The 19893-nt window shown below is 45.2% G+C and overlaps 1 protein-coding gene across 1 annotated transcript; it reads left to right on the top strand.

The window, feature by feature from the left end:
* Window positions 1–4302: 4302 nt before the first annotated feature.
* On the top strand, window positions 4303–18269 carry LOC142818385 (transmembrane protein 17B-like). Its single transcript, XM_075897756.1, has 4 exons — window positions 4303–4433; window positions 6219–6322; window positions 8652–8765; window positions 17913–18269. The coding sequence occupies exons 1-4, from the start codon at window positions 4328–4330 to the stop codon at window positions 18183–18185; spliced, it is 597 nt and encodes a 198-aa protein (XP_075753871.1). The 5' UTR covers window positions 4303–4327; the 3' UTR covers window positions 18186–18269.
* Window positions 18270–19893: the final 1624 nt, after the last annotated feature.

The following is a 19893-nucleotide window of genomic DNA, read 5'->3' on the forward strand; positions in this document are numbered from 1 at the left end:
CTCATAAATGTTCTTGAAAAACGGGTAAACTGTGAGGTGGCAAAATTTGCAGATGACACAAAATTACCGAAAATAGTTAAGTCCAAAGCTGACTGCAAAATGTTACAAAGGGCTCTCACAAATCTGGGTGACTGGGCAACACAAGGGCAGATGGAATTCAATATTGATAAATGCAAAGTAATGCACATGGAACAATATAATCTCAAGTATACATTCAAGAATGATGGGGTCTAAAATATCTGTTAGCACTCTAAAAAGAGATATTGGAACCACTGTGGATAGTTCTCTGAAAACTTCTGCTCAATGTACAGTGACAATCTAAAAAACTACAAAATATTAGGGATCATTAGGCAAACAATAGATAATAAAGCAGAAAATATCATATTGCCTCTATAAAAAGTCATGGCATGTCCACATCCTGAATACTGCATACAGATCTGATAAGCCCATCTGAAAAAGATATGTTGGATTTGGAAAAGGTACAGAAAGGGCAACAGAAATTATTAGGAGTAAGAAACAGCTTCCATATGAGGAGAAATTAACAAGACTGGATCTTTTCAGCTTGGAAGAGAAATGATCAAAGGGTAGGGGATATGTTAGAGGTCTAGAAAATCATGAATGGTATGGGAAAATAGAATAAGGAAATATTTATTCCTTCACTAACATAGCACAAGAAGCTCACCCAAAGAAAGGTACAGGCAGCAGATTTAAAACAAACAAAACTCTTTATTTCTTCTTGGTCAGCTTGGTCCCCCACATTTGCTGCTTGGCTTGTACTGACCGCACTCAGTAACACTGCTGAATCTGCTGTCTTCGGTCTGACTCCCCATCACGATGGGCATAGGTTGTGCCTCCTACCAGAATTTGAAATGGCGCCCCTGGTAAAGAGTCCTGAGAAGAGGTACAAAGGCTCCACTCTGAACTCTGAGGCCTCTCCTGTCATGCAATGGCTAAGCCATATCAGCCCTTACTTAAATACAACCCCACCCAATATGAACAGTTTAATGGGTTAAAGCGCTTTCGGAAGACACAGCTTTGAATCCGCTCTATTAGCTTTGGAGCATGGCTTTAAGCCCATCTTTCCCACATCTCTCCATAACCACGAGACAGACAATTGGCAATTCTGGAGTCAGGGGCTCTTTATATCTCCTTTTGAAGCTATTCCGTTGTATATGAAGTCTTATAGAGAGAAGGAGGATGTATATAGTGTGTGTGGGATGGGGGTGAGGGAGGAAGCAGGTAGGCACTCTGGTAATAGTCCGATCAAAAAGAACTCTGAACTATACTTGTAGTTGTTTCCATCACTTCAGACTGACTCTACAGACACTCTAGATTTCAGAGTGATATTTGGGGTTATTGTGTGTGTAGTTGAGAGCTCTCGTTGTTATGCAGGCTATTGTGTGGTATGTGGGTTGTGTTGGAGAATTGTGTGACTGAGTAAAAGTTAAAGAGAGCTTTATGGCTAAGGATACTTGAAACTGTAAGGAACCTATCCTTTTGTCCTGTGCTTGGAGAAGGACTTTGTACATTCTTTGTAAGTAAAACAAGACTGCATTGAAGAGACTGCCCAACTCCATTAATTTCTGCTTCTAGTTGGAATGTCCCTCAGGCCCCAAAATTTGACTAGCCACTCAGCAACAGTATATAGAACAAGAACTCTCATCCATGCTTGTAACTGTTTCCATCACTTCAGACTGACTCTACAGACATTTTAGGCTTCAGAGTGACAATCCTGGAATCTTATTGTTATTATTTTAGATTAGATACTATAGACTTTTTGTTTGTGCCAGAAGATGGCACTCTTTTATACATACAGTGCTAACTATAGGCGCATACAGAGATGTATAAAATGCTGCTGTTTATTTACAACTATTCTGAGGCAGTGGAGCCGACAGCATCCATGAGCCCCTGGACAAGGCGTGTGTGTTGGTGGGGGAAGGGCAGCTCCATGCTTCCAGGAGGAGCAGGGTCAAAGGCAACCAGGAGTAACCCTAGGTCAATATTTCCCAATTTTATTTGGCCATGGAACCCTTTTGAACTGGAAAGAATTTTGCGGAACCCCTGAACTGACTGTGTGGATTCCCTGATTGACTGCGCACAGCGCTGAATAGTGACATCATCGTCCCCACGCTCTGGCTAAACTGGCATTACACAGGGACACTTATCATGGCAAACACAAATTTAAAATAGTTTTCAATAAAATTCTTAAATGAATGAAGATTCCATTCCATTACTATAATTCAGGTTGTAATGGAATTTTCTCACGGAACCCCTATTTTCACTTTGCGGAACCCTGAGGTTCTATGGAACACCATCTGTGAAACACTGCCCTAGACCATAAGAAAGCACAAGGTGGAAAGCTGTAGGGACTGAACTGCTGACAGGTAAATTCAAGATTCTACTTTCTACCAGCTTGGAATATTTCAGAGGTAGGAACATCAGCAGATGTCTGACCACGAGAATACCATGGCAATTAATTTATATATATGCTAATAAACCTGAGGTAAAAGGATTAATAACCTCAGGGAGAAGGGCATCCAAAACAGAAGTAACATGAGGAACTACCAATGAGGAAAAGGGGCTTAAAACCCTCCTGAATATGAATGAAGGATAGTGATGTCAGTGTAACATATTATTACAGCAGGAGCCCTGTGGCACCTTAAAGACTGAAACTGCAGCTCTGCTGTTTCTCTTTGTGGTATACATTTGATGTTTTAACATTATAATAACTTTATCTTGACCTGCCTGCTTGGAGAGATGCTTAGGAGATTGAGAAGGGGAAGTTAAATATCATCAGTGGATAACAAATTAGGTTGTTTTGCAAGAGCAGTTGTAGATCTATAGATAGATATTTAGCTCATTCTGTATTATCTCTAACTGCCTTCCTGGGTTAGAGTATTTGTGACTTTGTGAACTGTATGAATCTACTATATACGTGAGAGTCTGCAAGTCTGTCTGTTTGTTCAATAACTCCTCCTAACTGGTGAGAGCTAGGACCATCAAATTGGTAAACAGCATCCTCTTAGCCTAACTTAAAGCAAGATAAGATATTGGTTGTGACGGGAAAATGGGATTGCTCCTCATAAAACTATATGCTACATCTACACTGGCATGATTTTCTGGAAATGCTTTTAACGGAAAAGTTTTCCATTAAAAGCATTTTCGGAAAAGCGCGTCTAGATTGGCAGGACTTTTTGCGGAAAAGCATCCGTGGCCAATCTAGATGAGCTTTTCCGCAAAAAAGCCCCAATCGCCATTTTCGTGATCAGGGCTTTTTTGCGGAAAACAAATCTCTGCTGTCTACACTGGCCCTTTTGCGCAAAAGTTTTTCGGAAAAAGACTTTTGCCCAAACGGGAGTAGCACAGTATTTACGCAAAAGCAGTGACAATCTTACATGAGATTATCAGTGCTTTTGCGGAAATTCAAGCGGCCAGTGTAGACAGCTGGCAAGTTTTTCCGCAAAAGCAGATGATTTTGCAGAAAAACTTGCCAGTCTAGACACAGCAATAGAGAAAAGAGAGTGACTAGGCAGACGAAAGGGGCTGGTTTAGGGAGCTCCTCCCTCATCCAGGACTGCCCCAGTCCTGAGCCTCCTAACCTCCCGGCACCCTTTAGGGAAGGCAGGTGGGAGAGGGGGACTGAAGCTTCCCCACCTCAGATTAGTACAAGAACAAAGGGCCGTTCCCCCTTCTCAGAGAGCAAGGGGAAAGTGCACAATTTTCTGCATTCCTCATTCTGGCTGGGGAGTGCAGGGGGCATATGAACTTGGACTTGCCCCAGCTATGGGCAAGCACACCTCTGCCATCTGTGCCAGCTGGAGCTGGAGCAGCCATTGAGAGGCGCTTCTTACCTGGCCTATAGCGGCTGTGGTTCTCTCTCCCCAAGGCAGCCTGCCCCACCCCAGAGCAATGATTTAAATGAAGTAGAGCAACAATTAATTGAGCTAAGGACCCGAGCAATGTCCAGTAAATCTAGTACATTTATAAATAGAGTGTGATTTCCAAAGCATGCACATTGGAGCTTCCATAGGGCAGAAATTCTCATAATATGGGGCTCGAACTTCAAGAACCTACCAAATGTCAAAGTGCTAACTGGAGAAACTAATCAATAATATCATCATTATGAAACTGGTAGCTCAGACAATGCCTGCCCAGAATTATCTTTTGCTTTCTGTGCTATCCCCCACCACAGCACAGTAGCTTTATCCTCAGCCAGTGGCCATGTGGCAGCGTGGAAGGCCAGCCCTATAATTTAATTAAAGCTAAAGACCTTCTCTTTAATACCATCTTATCCAGGTCAGGAGGAAGACCGCCTCAGCTGGTGCCAATGGCTCTGCCACACAACATCCGAAGGGGCTTGACAACCTTCAGTGGATCGCTTTTTATCAACAATAAAACAAGGGACTGTGTGGCTGCCCAGATCTACCATCCAGGTACAATACTGAGTAGCACAATACTCCTCGGGCCCAGGTCAGGGGCTGCCTGATGTCTGCTTTGCCTGTTCCAGATCTAGTGTGGATTAGAGCAGATTACAGGGCTCTGCGTCAGGAATGTGCTTGGGTGTTTGCTGTTGCTTTTACTGCTGCACAGTCAACATGTACTTTGCTTTAGGCTATGGAAGAGATGCTTTTGTCTCCTATAATGTGTATGGAGAGAGGCAGAGCTGCATCAGTACTAGCCATTCTGGTCTGCCACACGTGTTGTGTACTGACTAGAAGGGGCCTTATATAATAAGATGCACTATGAAGGAGACCTGCTCCAAGAGAGGACAGATGGGTGTACAGCCAAGGAATCTCTTTATATTATCCTTGTGCTGCTAGGGATATGACGGAGAGATTGCAAAAGCAGGAATTGTTTAGGATCAAGAAGCCATGAATAAGGACAGAGGTGGACAAGCTGGTCAGGAATTTATTTTGGGGTAAGCTCTTTGCCTAATTATACAAGACAGATCACAGTGGTCCCTTCTTAACCATACTGACCTTGCTCCTAATAGAAGAACAAGGGACATTCAGTGAAACAGAGGCAGTATGCATAAAACTGCCATCATATAATTAACCTGCAGAATCCCCTGCCATTAGACATTGCTGATGCCAATATTTCGGTGAGACTCATAAAAGCATCAGCCATGTATGTGGATAATGTTAAAACCCACATTTACATTAGAGAGGATTAAAAAAATTGGAAAGGATCTAAACCCGCAAGCCAAACTTGAAAGGGATCACGATAAAACCCCTCAGGACCATTCACAGAGGTGTTCCTGCACTTTCCTTGGCTGGTGCTAGTGACTGCAGGAACAAGAGACTGGGCTGCATAGGCCTGGCCATGCTTCAACCCTGGAGAGGACCATGCTCCTGTGTTCCATGAGCTGTGCAGAGCAGAATACATTTTCAAGTTTACCCTTCAGTAAACTGTCTGTTTTGTGGGGTAGGCTCTAAGGATGTTAAAATGTGGTTAATTGACTAGTCGACTGGTCGATGGAATTTCCATTGACTAGTCAATAGGCACTTCTGCGTTCCTCCTTTGAAATGCACAAGAGCCGCTACTGGGGCTCTTGTACGTTTCAAAGAAGGAATGCAGAACTCCGCCTACTGCCAGGGGCTAGGGGCCACTACAGAGGCATTTTAAAGGGGCAGCCCAGGAGCCCGGGGTCAGCTGGGGACTCCTCAGCTGATTCCAGGCTCCCTGCGGCATTTCTCCAAAACCCAGGAAGTCTCCAGCTGACCCCAGGCTCCACTGCCCCTTTAAAATGGGCAGAGGTGGCAGTTTCAAAGGGGAAGCCTCTGCACAGCTGATCAGCGATGTGGCGGCTTCTCCTTTGAAACTGTCGCCTCCGCCTGATTTAAAGGGGCAGCCATGGAGCCTAGGATCAGCTGGGACTCCCCAGCTGATCTTGGGCTCCACCGCTGCTCCTCTGAAAGGCGCACAGGTGGTATTTTAAAGGGGCAGCCACCACACAGCTGATCTGTGAAAGTACTTTTGAAGTACCTCTCCCCCACTCTTGGCTGCCTCTATTTTATAGAGGCAGCAAAGCGAGGTGGGGGTGGAGGGGGATATCTACTAGACGACTAGTCAAAATACTATCTGATAAGCAAATGCTTATTGGATAATCGACCAGTCAACTAGTCTTTTACATCCTTAGTAGGTTCCCGGTGAGACAGGGCTTTGCAGTGTGGCAATGGGAGAGAATTGCTTATCTTGTGCCTTTTATTCCTGCATAGGGCACGAGGTGCTGTCCAGCCTGCCCCTTCAGATGATGATATGCTTCAATGTCTTCTACTTCCCATTCTGGTGCCTGTCCGAGGGGATAATGCTGGCATTAAAGGTACCATATAACCAGGGGTGTTAGAGCCGGGAAGATGAATGAAGTCACATCTAATGCATTCCTTCAGTGCATTCAAATCACTGCATCATTGCCCTTTCCTTCCAGACATGCCTGTGTCCAGCACAGCTGGCCAGTGCGTAATGGAGCCGTGAATCCCAACCCCAGGGAGACAGTGAAGCCGGGGAAAGAGCCCACCTAAGCACAGGGGCCTCTCACAGAGCTTAAACAAAGACAATTATTTCACCTGCACCACAGGAATATTTGTCCTAGCAAACTGGTCAACCTGCTGCTTCCAGGGACTGGCCAACAGGCTGGGAATCAGCACAGGCAGGCTCCTTTGCTTGTGCTGAGAGGAGTAGATGCATGAGGCAGGAGAGAAGGGGGACAAAGTTGGGTGTGGTGCAGCTGTGCAGGAGTGTTTCCTAGAGTTGCACATAAGTGGGTGCTTGTATGTTTTGAGGGGAATGTTGAGTGCACACCGTGCGCCAGGCGTTGGTAGAAAAACAGCTTGAGGGTGAGAGTTGGGCTACGTCTAGACTGGCATGATTTTCCGGAAATGCTTTTAACTGAAAAGTTTTCCGTTAAAAGCATTTTCGGAACAGAGCGTCTAGATTGGCACGGACGCTTTTCCGCAAAAGCACTTCTTGCGGAAAACCGTCCATGGCCAATCTAGACGTGCTTTTCCGCAAAAAAGCCCCAATTGCCATTTTCACGATCAGGGCTTTTTTGCACAAAACAAATCTCAGCTGTCTACACTGGCCCTTTTGCGCAAAAGGGACTTTTGCCCGAATGGGAGCAGCATAGTATTTCTGCAAAAAGCACTGATTTCTTACAGTAGGAAGTCAGTGCTTTTGCGGAAATTCAAGCGGCCAATGTAGACAGCTGGCAAGTTTTTCCGGAAAAGCAGCTGATTTTCCGGAAAAACTGGCCAGTCTAGACACAGCCTTGGTGTATAGGCACTTAATGGGGTGATGTATGCAAAGGATACCGATTTTGTTTGCAGGGCTGTAGCCAGATTGGTCCCAGGATATTGGAAACTGGGTGGTTGAGATAATATTGAATGTTTAGTTTAGTGAGACTTAACATATGCTGGAGCATGCAGGTAAGGCCAGGCTGGCATTGTGCATGTTCATGGGGCTGGAGTTATACTGGGCAGACACAGGCTGGGGTGAGGTGGGGATAGGGAGAGCAGATGGTGAATGGGCATGAGTGAGCAGAGCAGGGGCTATGGCAGGAGAGGGCAATAATTTTAGATGGGGGAGCCACTTCACTAATTTTTAAAGAGACTCTGGGCCGATCAGAGCAGCAGGGTCTGTTTTCAGCCATCATTCTCATTGAAAACCAGACATCTGACAACCCTACCTATGATCCTGTTTTTCATCTGTTGTCTCCTGTGATCATTAGCTTTCTCCCCTTAGGTTAGGGGAGAAGCCTTGAGATTTGGGCAGGATTGTGCCAACCCACACAGGGAACTGAAGAGTTTCTAGCTCCCAGCATTGTCACACACAAAGAGCTCAATCTTCTTAACTTAAGAATGAGAAGGTGAATGGGTGACTTAATCACAGTCTACAAGTACCTACCTGGGGAACACGTGTCTAACAATGGGCTCTTTGAACTAGCAGAACAAATATTACTTGATCCAATAGCTGGAAGATGAAGCTAAGTAAGTTTAGACTGGAAATAAGATGCAAATTATTAGCCATTAGAAGAATTCACCAATGTGTATATTGGGTTCTCCATCACTGACAATCTTTAAACAAAGACTGGTTCTTTTTCTAAATGATCTGTTCTAGGAATTATTTTTGAAGGTGAGAAAGGCGATCACAAATGTCCCCTGTGGCCTCGGACACATGAATCTGGGCTTGCAACAGAGCCAGGTTCTGGGCAACCTAACCAGCCCAGCAGCTTGCCTACCTATGCTGTCTGATTGGCTGGAAAAAGTCAGCAGATCTGCTTTTACACACAGCAGCAGCATTTGTTGTTATCATTGGTCATTTGCTGCTTGAAGCATTTGCCCACGGCCATGACTGCATCTGTCCTGCCTTACTTCACCCCAGTTAACTCTCTTTGAAGTCTCAGCTCCAATTTCTGATTTTGGCTTTGACCCTGGGCTCTGGCATCTGGCCTGACTCTGGATCTAACCACTTGTCAAAACTGCCCATGTCCCAGGCACTGACCAGGATAGGGACTGTGATGTGGTAGCAATAAGGAGACATGTGAAGTGGTTAGAGTGTGAATAGATGGAGCAGTGGAGTGGGAGGGATTTATAATGGGCTTATATGGTATGATGAAATGGAAATAATCTGTCAGAAATACCTTTCTGTTACAGTATGGCCTGCTGCCTTGCTACTATCAGTTCCTTCTTGCTGCCACCTTCTTTATTATCACATCAGCTGAAGGGTTACGCTTGTATCTTGGATACATTGGGAATCTACAAGAAAAAGTAAGAACTGGGGTCTCCATTGTTCTTTGTCTGATAGCATAACAAATTTTGGGGAGAAGGGGGAAGTGGTAGAAAAGTACTTGATGTGGTCTTGCATGACCTTCTTATCAATAAACTAAGGAAATACAACCTAGATGGGGGTTTTATGAGGTTGGTTATCCAGCCAGTTATGCACCTTTCTCAGAGAGTAGTTTTTAATGGTTCACAGTCATGCTGGAAGGGCGTAACAAGTGGGGTTCTGCAGGAGTCAGTTTTGGGACCAGTTCTGTTCAATGTCTTTATCAACTATTTCAATAATGGTATAGAGCAGTGGTTCCCAATGTGGTGCCCACCGGGCCATTTCTGTGCGCCCGCGGAGTGAGCGGGGCCGGCACCGGGCACGCGGCACATGGGCGGACCCGCCCCCAGGTGCGCGGAGCATGGGCTGTGCCGGCCCTGGGCGCGTGGTGTATGGGTGTCCCCACCTCTGGGCACGTGGCACAGGAGTGGCGCCGGGACCGGGCGTGCAGCGCATGGGCTGTTCTGGCCCCGGGCGCGTGGTGTATGGGCAGCCCCACCCCTGGGAGTGCGGCACAGGAGCAGCGCTGGCGCCAACACCAGCCTTGGGAGTGTGGCGTATGAGTGGCCCCGCCCTCGGTCGCCCAGCAGCCCCAAAAGGTTGGGGACCACTGGCATAGAGAGTACGCTTATAAAGCTTGCAGATGATACAATACCACGCTGGGAGGGGTTGCATGTATTTTGGAGGATAAGATCATAATTCAAAATGATCTGGAGAAATGATCTGAGGTAAATAGGATGAAGTTTAATAAAGACAAATGCAAAGTGCTCCACTTAGGAAGGAACAATCAATTTCGTATATACAGAATGGGAAATAACTGTCTAAGAAAGAGTACTGCAGAAATCCATTTAGGGGTCAGAGTGGATCGCGAGCTAAATATGAGTCAACAGTGTGACACTTGTGAAAAATGCAAACTTGATTCTGGGATGCATTAACAGGAGTGTTGTGAGCAAGTCAGGGGAAGTCATTCTTCTGCTCTATTCTGTGCTGATTAGATCTCAGTTGAAGTATTCTGTCCAGTTCTGGGCACCACATTTCAGGAAAGATGTGGACAAATTGGAGAAGGTCCAGAGAAGAGCAACAAGAATGATTAAAGGCCTAAAGAACATTAGCTATGAGGGAAGATTGAAAGAACTGGGCTTGTTTAGTATAGAAAAGAGAAGACTGAGAACATGATAGCAGTTTTCACGTATCTAAAAGGGTGTTACAAGGAAGAGGGAGAAAAATTGTCCTCCTTGGCCTCCAAGGATAGGACAAGAAGGAATGGGCTTAAACTGCAGTAAGGGAGGTTTAGATTGAACATTAGGAAAAACTTCCTATCACGGTGATTAAGCTTTAGAATAAATTGCCTAGGGAAGTTGTGGAATCTTCACCATTGGAGATAATTAAGAGCAGATTAGACAAACATCTGCTAGGGATGGTCTAGAGATGGTGCTTGGTTCTGCTATGCAGGAAAGGGACTGGACTTGATACCTCTTGAGGTCCCTTCCAGTTCTAGTATTCTATGCACCCTTCATTCAAGCCTTGAAATCCAAGGAGGGAAAGAGCTCTGATAAGCACTGAAGAGCGAAGACACCCTGGTGCTTTACTTCCCCTGACACAAGTCAGGGATACTAGACTAGTGAATGTAGATCTATTTGGCTCATTCAATGCAATGCAAATAGCATAATACCCACACACCTTCCAGGAGCCTTCCACCAGCTACCTTCCACAATCATAGACAATAAGTTATATGGACCAAGGGTGCTTGTGCTCCACCAAAACTCAGGAATGTGGGCCCAGCTCCATCAATGTTTGAGATTATATTTTCAGAACTCCCCCATTCAGGGGCAGATGACTGTTTTGCGGGGCCCCGGGCAGCGTAACACCACGGGGCCCCCCCTTTGCCACGGCGCATGCGCCATGACGCCATGCATATGTGCGGTGGCGCCATGGCGCATGCGCGGGGCTTTTTTAAGCGCGGGGCCCGGGGCGTCCGCCCCCTTCGCCCTGCCCTATATCCGCCCCTGCTCCCATCCATAGGCTAGACCAGGGTCTAGGTCCCTGCACTTTGGGGAGGCCAAATACTTGAGGAGAATGCAGATTTGGGGGGAGGGGCAGGCACCGGCAGCAGCAAATGACATAAACCCAACATGTTCCACCCCGTCTGCTCCTAGAATCATTTGGGGAGAGGGGGTAGAAGCCAGAAGGAAGTAGGGTGGTGAAGGGGATTTGTGGGAAGAGGTGGAATGGGGGCAAGGATGGAGCAGGGGCAGGAAGAGGCAGGGCAGGGGCTTGGGGGAAGGTGTGGAATGGGGACAGGGTGGTATGTACTGCTGGCACCAGACTGTCCACTAACTCCCCAAATCCCCAGTCCCTCTTATGGACAGGGGGGGCTCTGCCTGGACTCATTCTGGGCACCATCCACAATCTTATTTTTCTACACCTATTTAAATTATTCTTAACATTGTTTGCTTTTTTTACTTCCGCTGCATATTGAGTGGATGTGTTCAGAGAACTACCTACGATGACTCTAAGATCTCTCTTTTGAGAGGTAATAGCTAATTGAGTCCCCATCAAGAATGACTCAGGTTTGAGAATCTCCCTAACATCTTCAGTCATGAAGACCAATGCAAAAATTCTTTTAGTTTCTCCAAAATAACCTTATCATCCTTGAGTACTTGTCCTTAAGCATCTTGGTTGTCCAGTGGCCCCACTGGTTATTTAGCAGACTTCCTGTTTCTGATGTTCTTTAAAAATTGCTATTTCTAAAAATTTTGGGGTAGCTGTTCTACAAATTCCTAATTAGCTTGCCTAATTATATTTTTGCACTTCATTTGACAGAGTTTATGCTCCTTTCTATTCTCCTCTGTAGGATAGGGATGCTAAATATCGGTTAATTGAGCAGTCAATTAACCTCATGAATTCTTACTTGTTAGTCAACTACTCTATAGTCCCCATGGGTGGGATTGGAAGCCAGTATGCTCTGGCCCCACTCCCGTGGAGCCCCCTGTCACTTCGTGTTGCTGCTTCTGTATCAGAGGCAGCAGTATGGGGTGCTAGGTGGGAGCTGGACCGCAAGGGGAGCTAGATTAAAAACCAGCTCCTCTCACGGACCAACTGCCTGTCACCCCGCACTTCAGCAATACAGCATTAAGATCAGAATTTGCTGAAAATCAACAACACTCAAAAACATGTTAAAAGAATCTTTTTCTTTCGTACCTTAAGGTACTAATACCTATGTATATTTTGTAATCATGCAAATGTCAGGAGGTAGGCCTTTTGCTCCAGTTTTCAAAAGCAGCCTAAAAGCTTTTAAATCCACCTGAAATTTTCCAGAAGAGAGCATCTACACTGGCAAGGATGCTCTTGCGCAAAAGCACATCTCTTGAGCAAATACACATGCCAGTGCAGACGCTCTCTTCTGGAAGAGTTTTTACACAAGAACTCTTCTGCAAAAGAGTTCTTGTGCAAAATCAAGCCAGTGTAGACGTAGCCTATATAGATGGTATCGTGAGCTTTCATAGGCACAGACCACTTCTTCAGATGACTGGAGAAATGGGCTGTGCCCACAAAAGCTCATGATACCATCTACATGTTTTGTTAGTCTATAAAGTGCCACCAGACCAGTTTTTTGCTTTTTAAGTTTGTCCTGTACAGACTAATTCAGCTACCCCCTGAAGCATGTTAACTTTGCCCTCAGACAATGTTTCCTTCAATATTTTCCATTCTTGGGCAGGTTGAATTTTCTTTTGGGTATGTTGAATTTTCTTATTTGCACCACCAATATTGAAGTTGTATGTGGCCGTGATGTGTGTCCCAGTACAAAAAAAAAAAAAAAATGTAGGTATATATATTTTAACCAGTCCATACGTAGGACAAAATATTAAAACAAGGAATAATTAACAAGGATCAATGCTTAAGATGTTTATTGAATATGAAATCAAATAAAAAGAAAATTAATACTACCCTTGGAGTACATGTATTACACCCTAACAACTCAAGCTAGTAAACATGCCAAAATGGGACATACTGAAAATAGCTAAGTAAATAAATCCAAGTCAAGTTAAAAGCATAAAAAATATGCATAGCTTTAAGATGTTAAACAAATCTGAGTTGACTAGAAATAATCATGCTTTCCTTGAAAATATTAAAACAATGTTTATTGATACTGGAAAGTAAAGTAAAAGGCATTCACTCAGGCTTAAATACTTTCCCTGGGCAGTGTTAGTGTCCATGCTATGTAAATGAAACCGAGACCTGTAAAAACAGATAAAAGTTCTGGTTTGAAACTTTCACCTTGTGTGTGCCACTAACTCAAGACCAGAAGACCCAGAGCAATTGTCTGGAATCCAACTCCAATTGAAAGGCCAAACAGATTAATCAAGATCAATGGTAAAGTTCTTTCAGTTTTAACAATTTACCATGTATTAACTAGTAACACGGGATTTAAAAAAAAATCATTAAGATCAGAATTTGCTGAAAATCAACAACACTCAAAAACATGTTAAAAGAATCTTTTTCTTTCGTACCTTAAGGTACTAACACCTATGTATATTTTGTAATCATGCAAATGTCAGGAGGTAGGCCTTTTGCTCCAGTTTTCAAAAGCAGCCTAAAAGCTTTTAAATCCACCTGAAATTTTGGCACCACCCCATATCCCAGAACAGATATGTCTGCATCCCAGCTAGAACTACTGTGCTGAGATGTGATGCAATCTAGATGGGAGCAAGTTAGGATACCCTAAACTCCTCTCCACCCCCACCACACTGCACAGATGCCAGCATCCCCCTCTCCTTCCCCCCCCCCCCCACCCAGCTCCATGGAATCTGCTCCTTCCAGCCCAGCTTGGGTAGAATCTTGCTTAGGAGAGCTGTAGGCATTGGCAGCTGCAGCCCAGCTGGGAATCAGGACAAAAGAAAACACCACACACTCACTCCCCTCCTTATTTCCCCCACCTACCTAATGCAGTCTGCTACCCTCCCCCCCCTCCCCACTGCATCCCACCCAGCCCAGGAAGCTAGAGGAGCATGCTGGGTTTCCTCAAAGGAAGCTGCAGACAAGCCCAGCTGCTATAATCAGATCTCTCTAATCAAACTTCTCCTCTCCAAAACACCCAGCTAGGAGACTGCAGCCCCACGTTCCCCTTCTCTCTGATCTCATCCCCAGCCTGTACATACTCCCTCCCCCCTTCACTACTAGCATGCTCTTTGTTTGCAGCAGAGCTTCAGCTGCTGAGGAAATGCCCCTCCCCAGCCAGGAAGCTTCTGCACTGCAGTCTTAAGCCCCTGAGCAGGGATCATTATCCGGCTGTTTGGCAGCCCTGCAGCACAGTTTATAGGGAATCTTGCTCTCAGATTAATTTAAATTTAATTGTGAGGTGATGTGAGCACCAGATTGGGAAGTGGGAGTTTTAGGTATTCTTCCTAGCTTTCCCTGTAATCTGCTGGGTGACCTAGGACAAGTGCTTTCCTTTTCTGTGCCTTTTTTCCCGCCACCCTCCCGTTATTTTATTTGTCTATTGAGACTGAATCTTTTTTGGGAAAGGGATTGTTTCTTACTTTGTGTTTCTAAACAATGGTTGAGGCACCGAAGTGCTATCGTAATACATAGCAATAAAGATGAAAAGCACATTGATAGAGCTGATGATATTTAATTGTCTAGCTGGAGAATACTGCTATAAAGTTTGAACTTTTATATTAACCTGTGGTAATTACACTATTATAATATAGTGCGTGGCTGGCTGAGCAAAAAACATTTTCATCAGAAAATTGCCTTTCTTCAAAATCATTTTTTTGTGGAAATAAAATGTGACCTTTCTATCTCAGGAAGTGACCAAATGGAAACTATTTCACCGTATTTTTTTATATTTTTGAAATGTTACTTCCTTTGCTGCTCTGATACCCACCTGGGCCTGGAGCCCAGCTTCCAGGATCCTGTGAAAGGGGAAAGTCCCTTAGCTCTGCTCTAGTCTGAGCTGCTCCACTCCGTTATCCGAATCATTAATTAAAATATTTAATACTGCCCCACCCAGCAAGGGAACTGTGGCCAGCAACACGGTTTCCAGAGCTGAAGGGATGGAGCAGAACTTGATAGGGAGTTATAGGTGACATATTCTGGCCACTAGCCTGCCTAGGTCCTAAGTCAGCCTCTGGGACAAAATACCCCCTTATGCACAGCAAACAGCCCTGCAGCCTGAGTCCTGAGATCCCATATCAGCTGACAGAGGCTGGTTGCAGTTTTTTCACTGTGGTGTAGTCATAACCTTAAAATCCTCTGTGTTTGACATACATGGAAATATCAGTATTGCCATCCACTCTGTGGAGTCATACAGGTCTGCTAATATGCCTAGTAAGAAAGCTAGTTATCAGACATTTCCTGAATCTTTTGCCTTGTCTGTATCCGTTAGACATTTGCTGACTGGTATTCTGAAATAAATTACCAAAGTAACTGAAAATGGCGAGATTATATTGTGATTTTCATAAATGAAATATGCAGAATTTTGCAGAATTTTAAAACGTTCTTTGAAGACTTAATTCTTTTTTTTATTTTGTATTTGGTGTAGAATTCTTCCAGCAGTAAAGAAAGCACCTAGCACAGCACCAGTTAATCCAGCAGGCCTAAATGCATAAGAGGGGTATTTTGTGCCAGAGGCTGACTTAGGGTATGAACTGGCTAGAGGCCAGAACACAGCAGCTATAGCTCCCTGACAATCTCTTCTTCATCATTTCAGCTTTGGAAAGGGTGCTCTTGGTTACAGATTCCTTGCAGGAGGAAAGGTCAAATATTTTCATTAATGACTTAGATAATGGAGTGGAGGATATGCTTATACAATCTGTGGATGAAAGCTAAGTTGCCCACACTTAGGGGACCAGATTTGAATTTGAAACAACCTTGTCAAATTGCAGAATTGGTCTGAAATATAAAGATGACATTAAAAATAGGGCAAAATATTACCCTTACGAAGAAAAAATTAAATGTATATCTACAAAATGGGGAATAAGTGGCTGGGTGCAGCACTGCTGAAAAGGATCCGTAGGTCACAGTGGATCACAAACTGAATATGCATCAATGTGATGCAGTTGCTAAAAAGGCTAATATCATTCCAGAACAGAGGGTGGGCAATAACATGGTGGTAGTTAGGGTTACCAGATGGTTTTTAAAAAATACTGGACATACTAGATTTCATACTAGGGGGGACGGGAGGTTTGGCTGGGAGGGGAGCAGGGCTGCCCAGGGGAGATCGGGGGGGAGAGGGGAGAACCGGCCGGCAGCAAGCAGGGCTGGCCTGGAGGGAGTGGGGCTGGCTGGAGGAGATCGGGGGGGAGGGGGAAGGTGGAGGGAACTGGCCGGTGGGAAGCAGGGCTGGCTGAGAGGGGATTGGAGGGAGTGGAACTCGCCGGGGGGAAACTGGCCAGCGGGAAGCAGGGCTGGCTAGGAGGGGGTAGGGAGAAGCGGGGCTGGCTGGGGGGGAACCGGCTGCTGGGAAGCAGGGCTGGCCGGGAGGGGAGGGGGGAACAGGAGAGGGGAGAACCGGCCAGCGGGGAGCGGGGCTGGCCTGGGTGCACGCAGATCCTGGGATGCAGCCCGTCCCACGCACAGTCCTGGCGGGGCACATGGGCAAGTCTGGTCCTGGGGATTCCATCCTGCCCCCCCTCCCCCCCCCGCCACACTCTCTACTGCGTAGCTGCATGCTGCCTAGCTGGTAGATGCGCTCACGCAGCGCAACTACGTAATGAATATGGGCTCTGCTTACTTTGCCTTTAAGCAGAACACAGAGTGGTCAAGCAGGGCAGACAAAGCAAGTTCAATCAGGTGCAGAAAAAAGAGTAGGGTTTCCTTCCACATGAATCTCATGGGGACTGAAACTATTAAAAGGAGAGACAAATACCCACCCACAAATAGCACCTGAATTGACAAAGGAAGCATTCATTGAATGCCCAGAGAAGGGGTCCTGACTAGGATGACCAGATGTCCTGATTTTATAGGAATAATCCCAACATCCAGAACATTTTCATATAATAAGTGCAATGACACACACACCCATCCCCAGCCTGTCCCAATTTTTCATACTTGCTATCTGGTCACCTGTTATGGCTCCTTCCCCACTCTGGCACAATAAATGCAGAAGTGGGGCCAGCAAAAGTACCCCAAAACCTTATCTACCAGGCTTGGTATAAAACTTCCTCCCAAAATCTTAGCAACCTAGATTTTGGGAATAAAACGCTGCTGCCACCACCCAAATATTAATAAAGCAACCAGGGAGAGACTATTTGGGAAATCTCACCCCTAAAGTACAAACCAGGACACAAAAATTAACCAATACCAGATTAATAAAAGAAAAGAGAAAGAACTTTTATTATCACCACAGTATTCCTGTTGCAAGCATAACGACTAGATGGAATAGTAACAAATTAATATACTTATGGAAGAGAAATTTACCATGGGCCAGGACATGTAGCCAAGCATTGTAAAGAGCATCCTGGGTTATAGAGTAGAGATGATGCAGCTTCTTATTAGTTTAGATTGTGCCCTGGTATGCCACGAGCTCCTCTCATGCTTGAATGTATTCATCTACACAACTGCCTGTGTACAGGGAAGCACTATTATCTTCACTGTAGATAGGGACCTGAGACAGATGGTTTGTATGGACAGCAGATGGCAAGCTGGGTGGTGTAACTTACCGATCTTACATTAGCCTGCTGAGCGTTACATTTCTGTGTAGACCCTGCTGCTGTGCATTAGCAGTTCCAAGCGATCTTTGATCTACTGTGTTTCAAAGCATTAAGTGCACTGCAGCACGATCCTCATGGATCCTTAGCAGGGCTCGACAAATCAGGCAATCTACTCGCCCGTGGCGAGTAGATTTTAGCCCGGTATAGCTGCGCAGCGCCGTCAGTGCATGCGCAGCGTGTGCTTCCGGCAAGCAGGGCTCACCACCACTTGGCAAGCCCTGATACTTAGTAAGAGACAAATTTACACTTTGGTAAGAGTCAAATTTACACTTTGCCACCCATTTTCTTTATATCAGTCTCAAAGCCTTGGCTGAATGTTTTTCTTGGTAGTGCTTGCTGGAGTGTTTTCAATCTTGGCTTCCTTTGGTTCTGCAGGTTCCTGAACTCGCTGGATTCCTGCTTCTGTCTTTCCTGATACAGCTTCCCCTTCTGCTTTTCCTCCTCATGGATGAGCACATCATTCGGCTGCCTCTGGAGATAGCTGTGCATATAATTTACTTGGTGTTTCTTGCCTCTGAGATCACAGCTGCCTTCTTTGCCCTTAAAGTGATGACAAAGCAGCTTGCTACACAGTTCTACCTGAAACAGTTTGAGGACACAGGCAGACCATGGCAATCAGGGCATAGCGTGAGCAGGGGCAGCCCATAAAGGCAGAAGAGGCCAGCTGGCCAACAGGAGAGAGAAGGGAACTGATGATGGTATGTGAATATGGTCCTTATGCAGGAAGCCACAATGCCAGAACTTCCTCCTGCACTAAGTGCTCACTGACTGGAAATATTTTTTTCTGAGAATGTTTTACAATAAATGTCTCAGAGATACAGCTGGTCTATATGGACATATTTTCATTTGTGGGTGCTCTAGGGCTATGAGGGTTAATTTAAGGGCCTCTGAGGTAGCTGAGTCAAAGTTGGAGAATGTTGGTGATGAAGTTGGGCACCTAGAATAAATTGGATTTGACAGAAGGGCTTCACACCCCACCCCCAACTCCAGTGGTAGATGCTGGAGGCTCAGTACCATTGAAAGGCAGCCAGTGTCATTTAGCCCTGGTCATTTTGAAATAAAAAGCGGAGTGTCCACACTACCAAGCCCGTTATTTCAAAATAACGGGCAGGTGATTTTGAAATCTGTACTCCTGCTTTCCTTGGGGAATAATGCTTATTTTGAAATAGTTATTTCAAAATAACGACTCTCCAGAGTAATTCAAAGTAATTACTCCCCAGTGCTACCTGGGCTCTAAGTCGAGGTAGCATGTCCACATTAAGGGAGTCTGCCTCGGACTAATTTTGAGGGTCCTCATAGTGAGGACACGCTATTTCAATTTTGTTATTTTGGGAGTTATTTCAAATTTAGCTATTTTGAAATAATTTCCTAGTGTAGACTTGACCTTAGATACCTTATTCTGGGTATGCAATATGGAAAATGCCAGCCCTCATATATTGTAATCAGTTTGCATGATAGACTGTAGGGCAGAGCTCCCACATGGGGTATTTGCACCTTCTGGCTGCCCTGGAAAGAAACTCTCCATCATGCCATAGAGCAGGGGTGGGGAAGCCCGGAACCATAGCGGCTCTGCTTCTTCCATTTGAGGTCCCTTCAGGTGCAGCCTGGGGCCTTCAAAATTTTTTGAAGTGGCCCCCAGCGAAACATTATTGCCCACCCCTGCCATAGAGGGTGCAAAACACCCCAGTCACCTAAATAAGCCCAATTACTTAGGCTTGGAGCATAGGGAGCTGAACTTCCCCCTTCACCTAGGAGGAAGGTTTTTTGTGAGGCATGTGCCGCTTTGCATGAAAGGAGTTAAAAACATTTAAAAGAGTACTGGGAAATAAATTCATGCCAAATGATTTGAAATTTATCTAAAACACAACAAAGCATCCTACCTGAATGCAGTACCTGGAGGAAGGCAATAGCAATGGTTTACAGTGGTGGGTATCTCTAAAACACCAGTTCACATTCCATCCTTCAGTCATATAGTGGCTCACAAGCGCCCTTAACATTAGACAGCTAGTAGGTGCATTTACACTTGAGCTTAAGCAAGTGAACTGGTCAGTTGTAGCTTTATGTGAGGACTGGGGGAATCAGACCCTTACAGATGGTCTAGTTATACAGGTATGTTTTATTATGTGGGTGTCTTAGAACTAAGAGCAGCATCTGCAGTTGCTTGTGAAAGAAAGACAAAACTGTCCTCTTCATAGAGAAGTGAATGCAAAAATCACATTGGCAAATCAGAGCAGGCTGGGACATACCACATGTGGACACGACAGTTGGAAATGCCTTGGCCAGTCTAAAATCTCAGGGCTAGATCTACACTCAGCTGCTGTATTGAATTCATTGGAGTGCATTGACTCATCCCAGT

The sequence above is a fragment of the Pelodiscus sinensis genome, chromosome 15 (assembly GCF_049634645.1).
Source record: "Pelodiscus sinensis isolate JC-2024 chromosome 15, ASM4963464v1, whole genome shotgun sequence".
Classification (NCBI taxonomy): Eukaryota; Metazoa; Chordata; order Testudines; family Trionychidae; genus Pelodiscus; species Pelodiscus sinensis.

What these genes read in the sequence shown, in the direction of transcription:
- LOC142818385 (XM_075897756.1), top strand. Translation starts at nt 4,328, where the DNA reads ATGGCTCTGCCACACAACATCCGAAGGGGCTTGACAACCTTCAGTGGA. An exon ending in GGATAATGCTGGCATTAAAG is followed by an intron (nt 6,323 to 8,651) that starts GTACCATATAAC and finishes TTTCTGTTACAG; the next exon opens with TATGGCCTGCTGCCTTGCTA. An exon ending in TTGGGAATCTACAAGAAAAA is followed by an intron (nt 8,766 to 17,912) that starts GTAAGAACTGGG and finishes TTGGTTCTGCAG; the next exon opens with GTTCCTGAACTCGCTGGATT.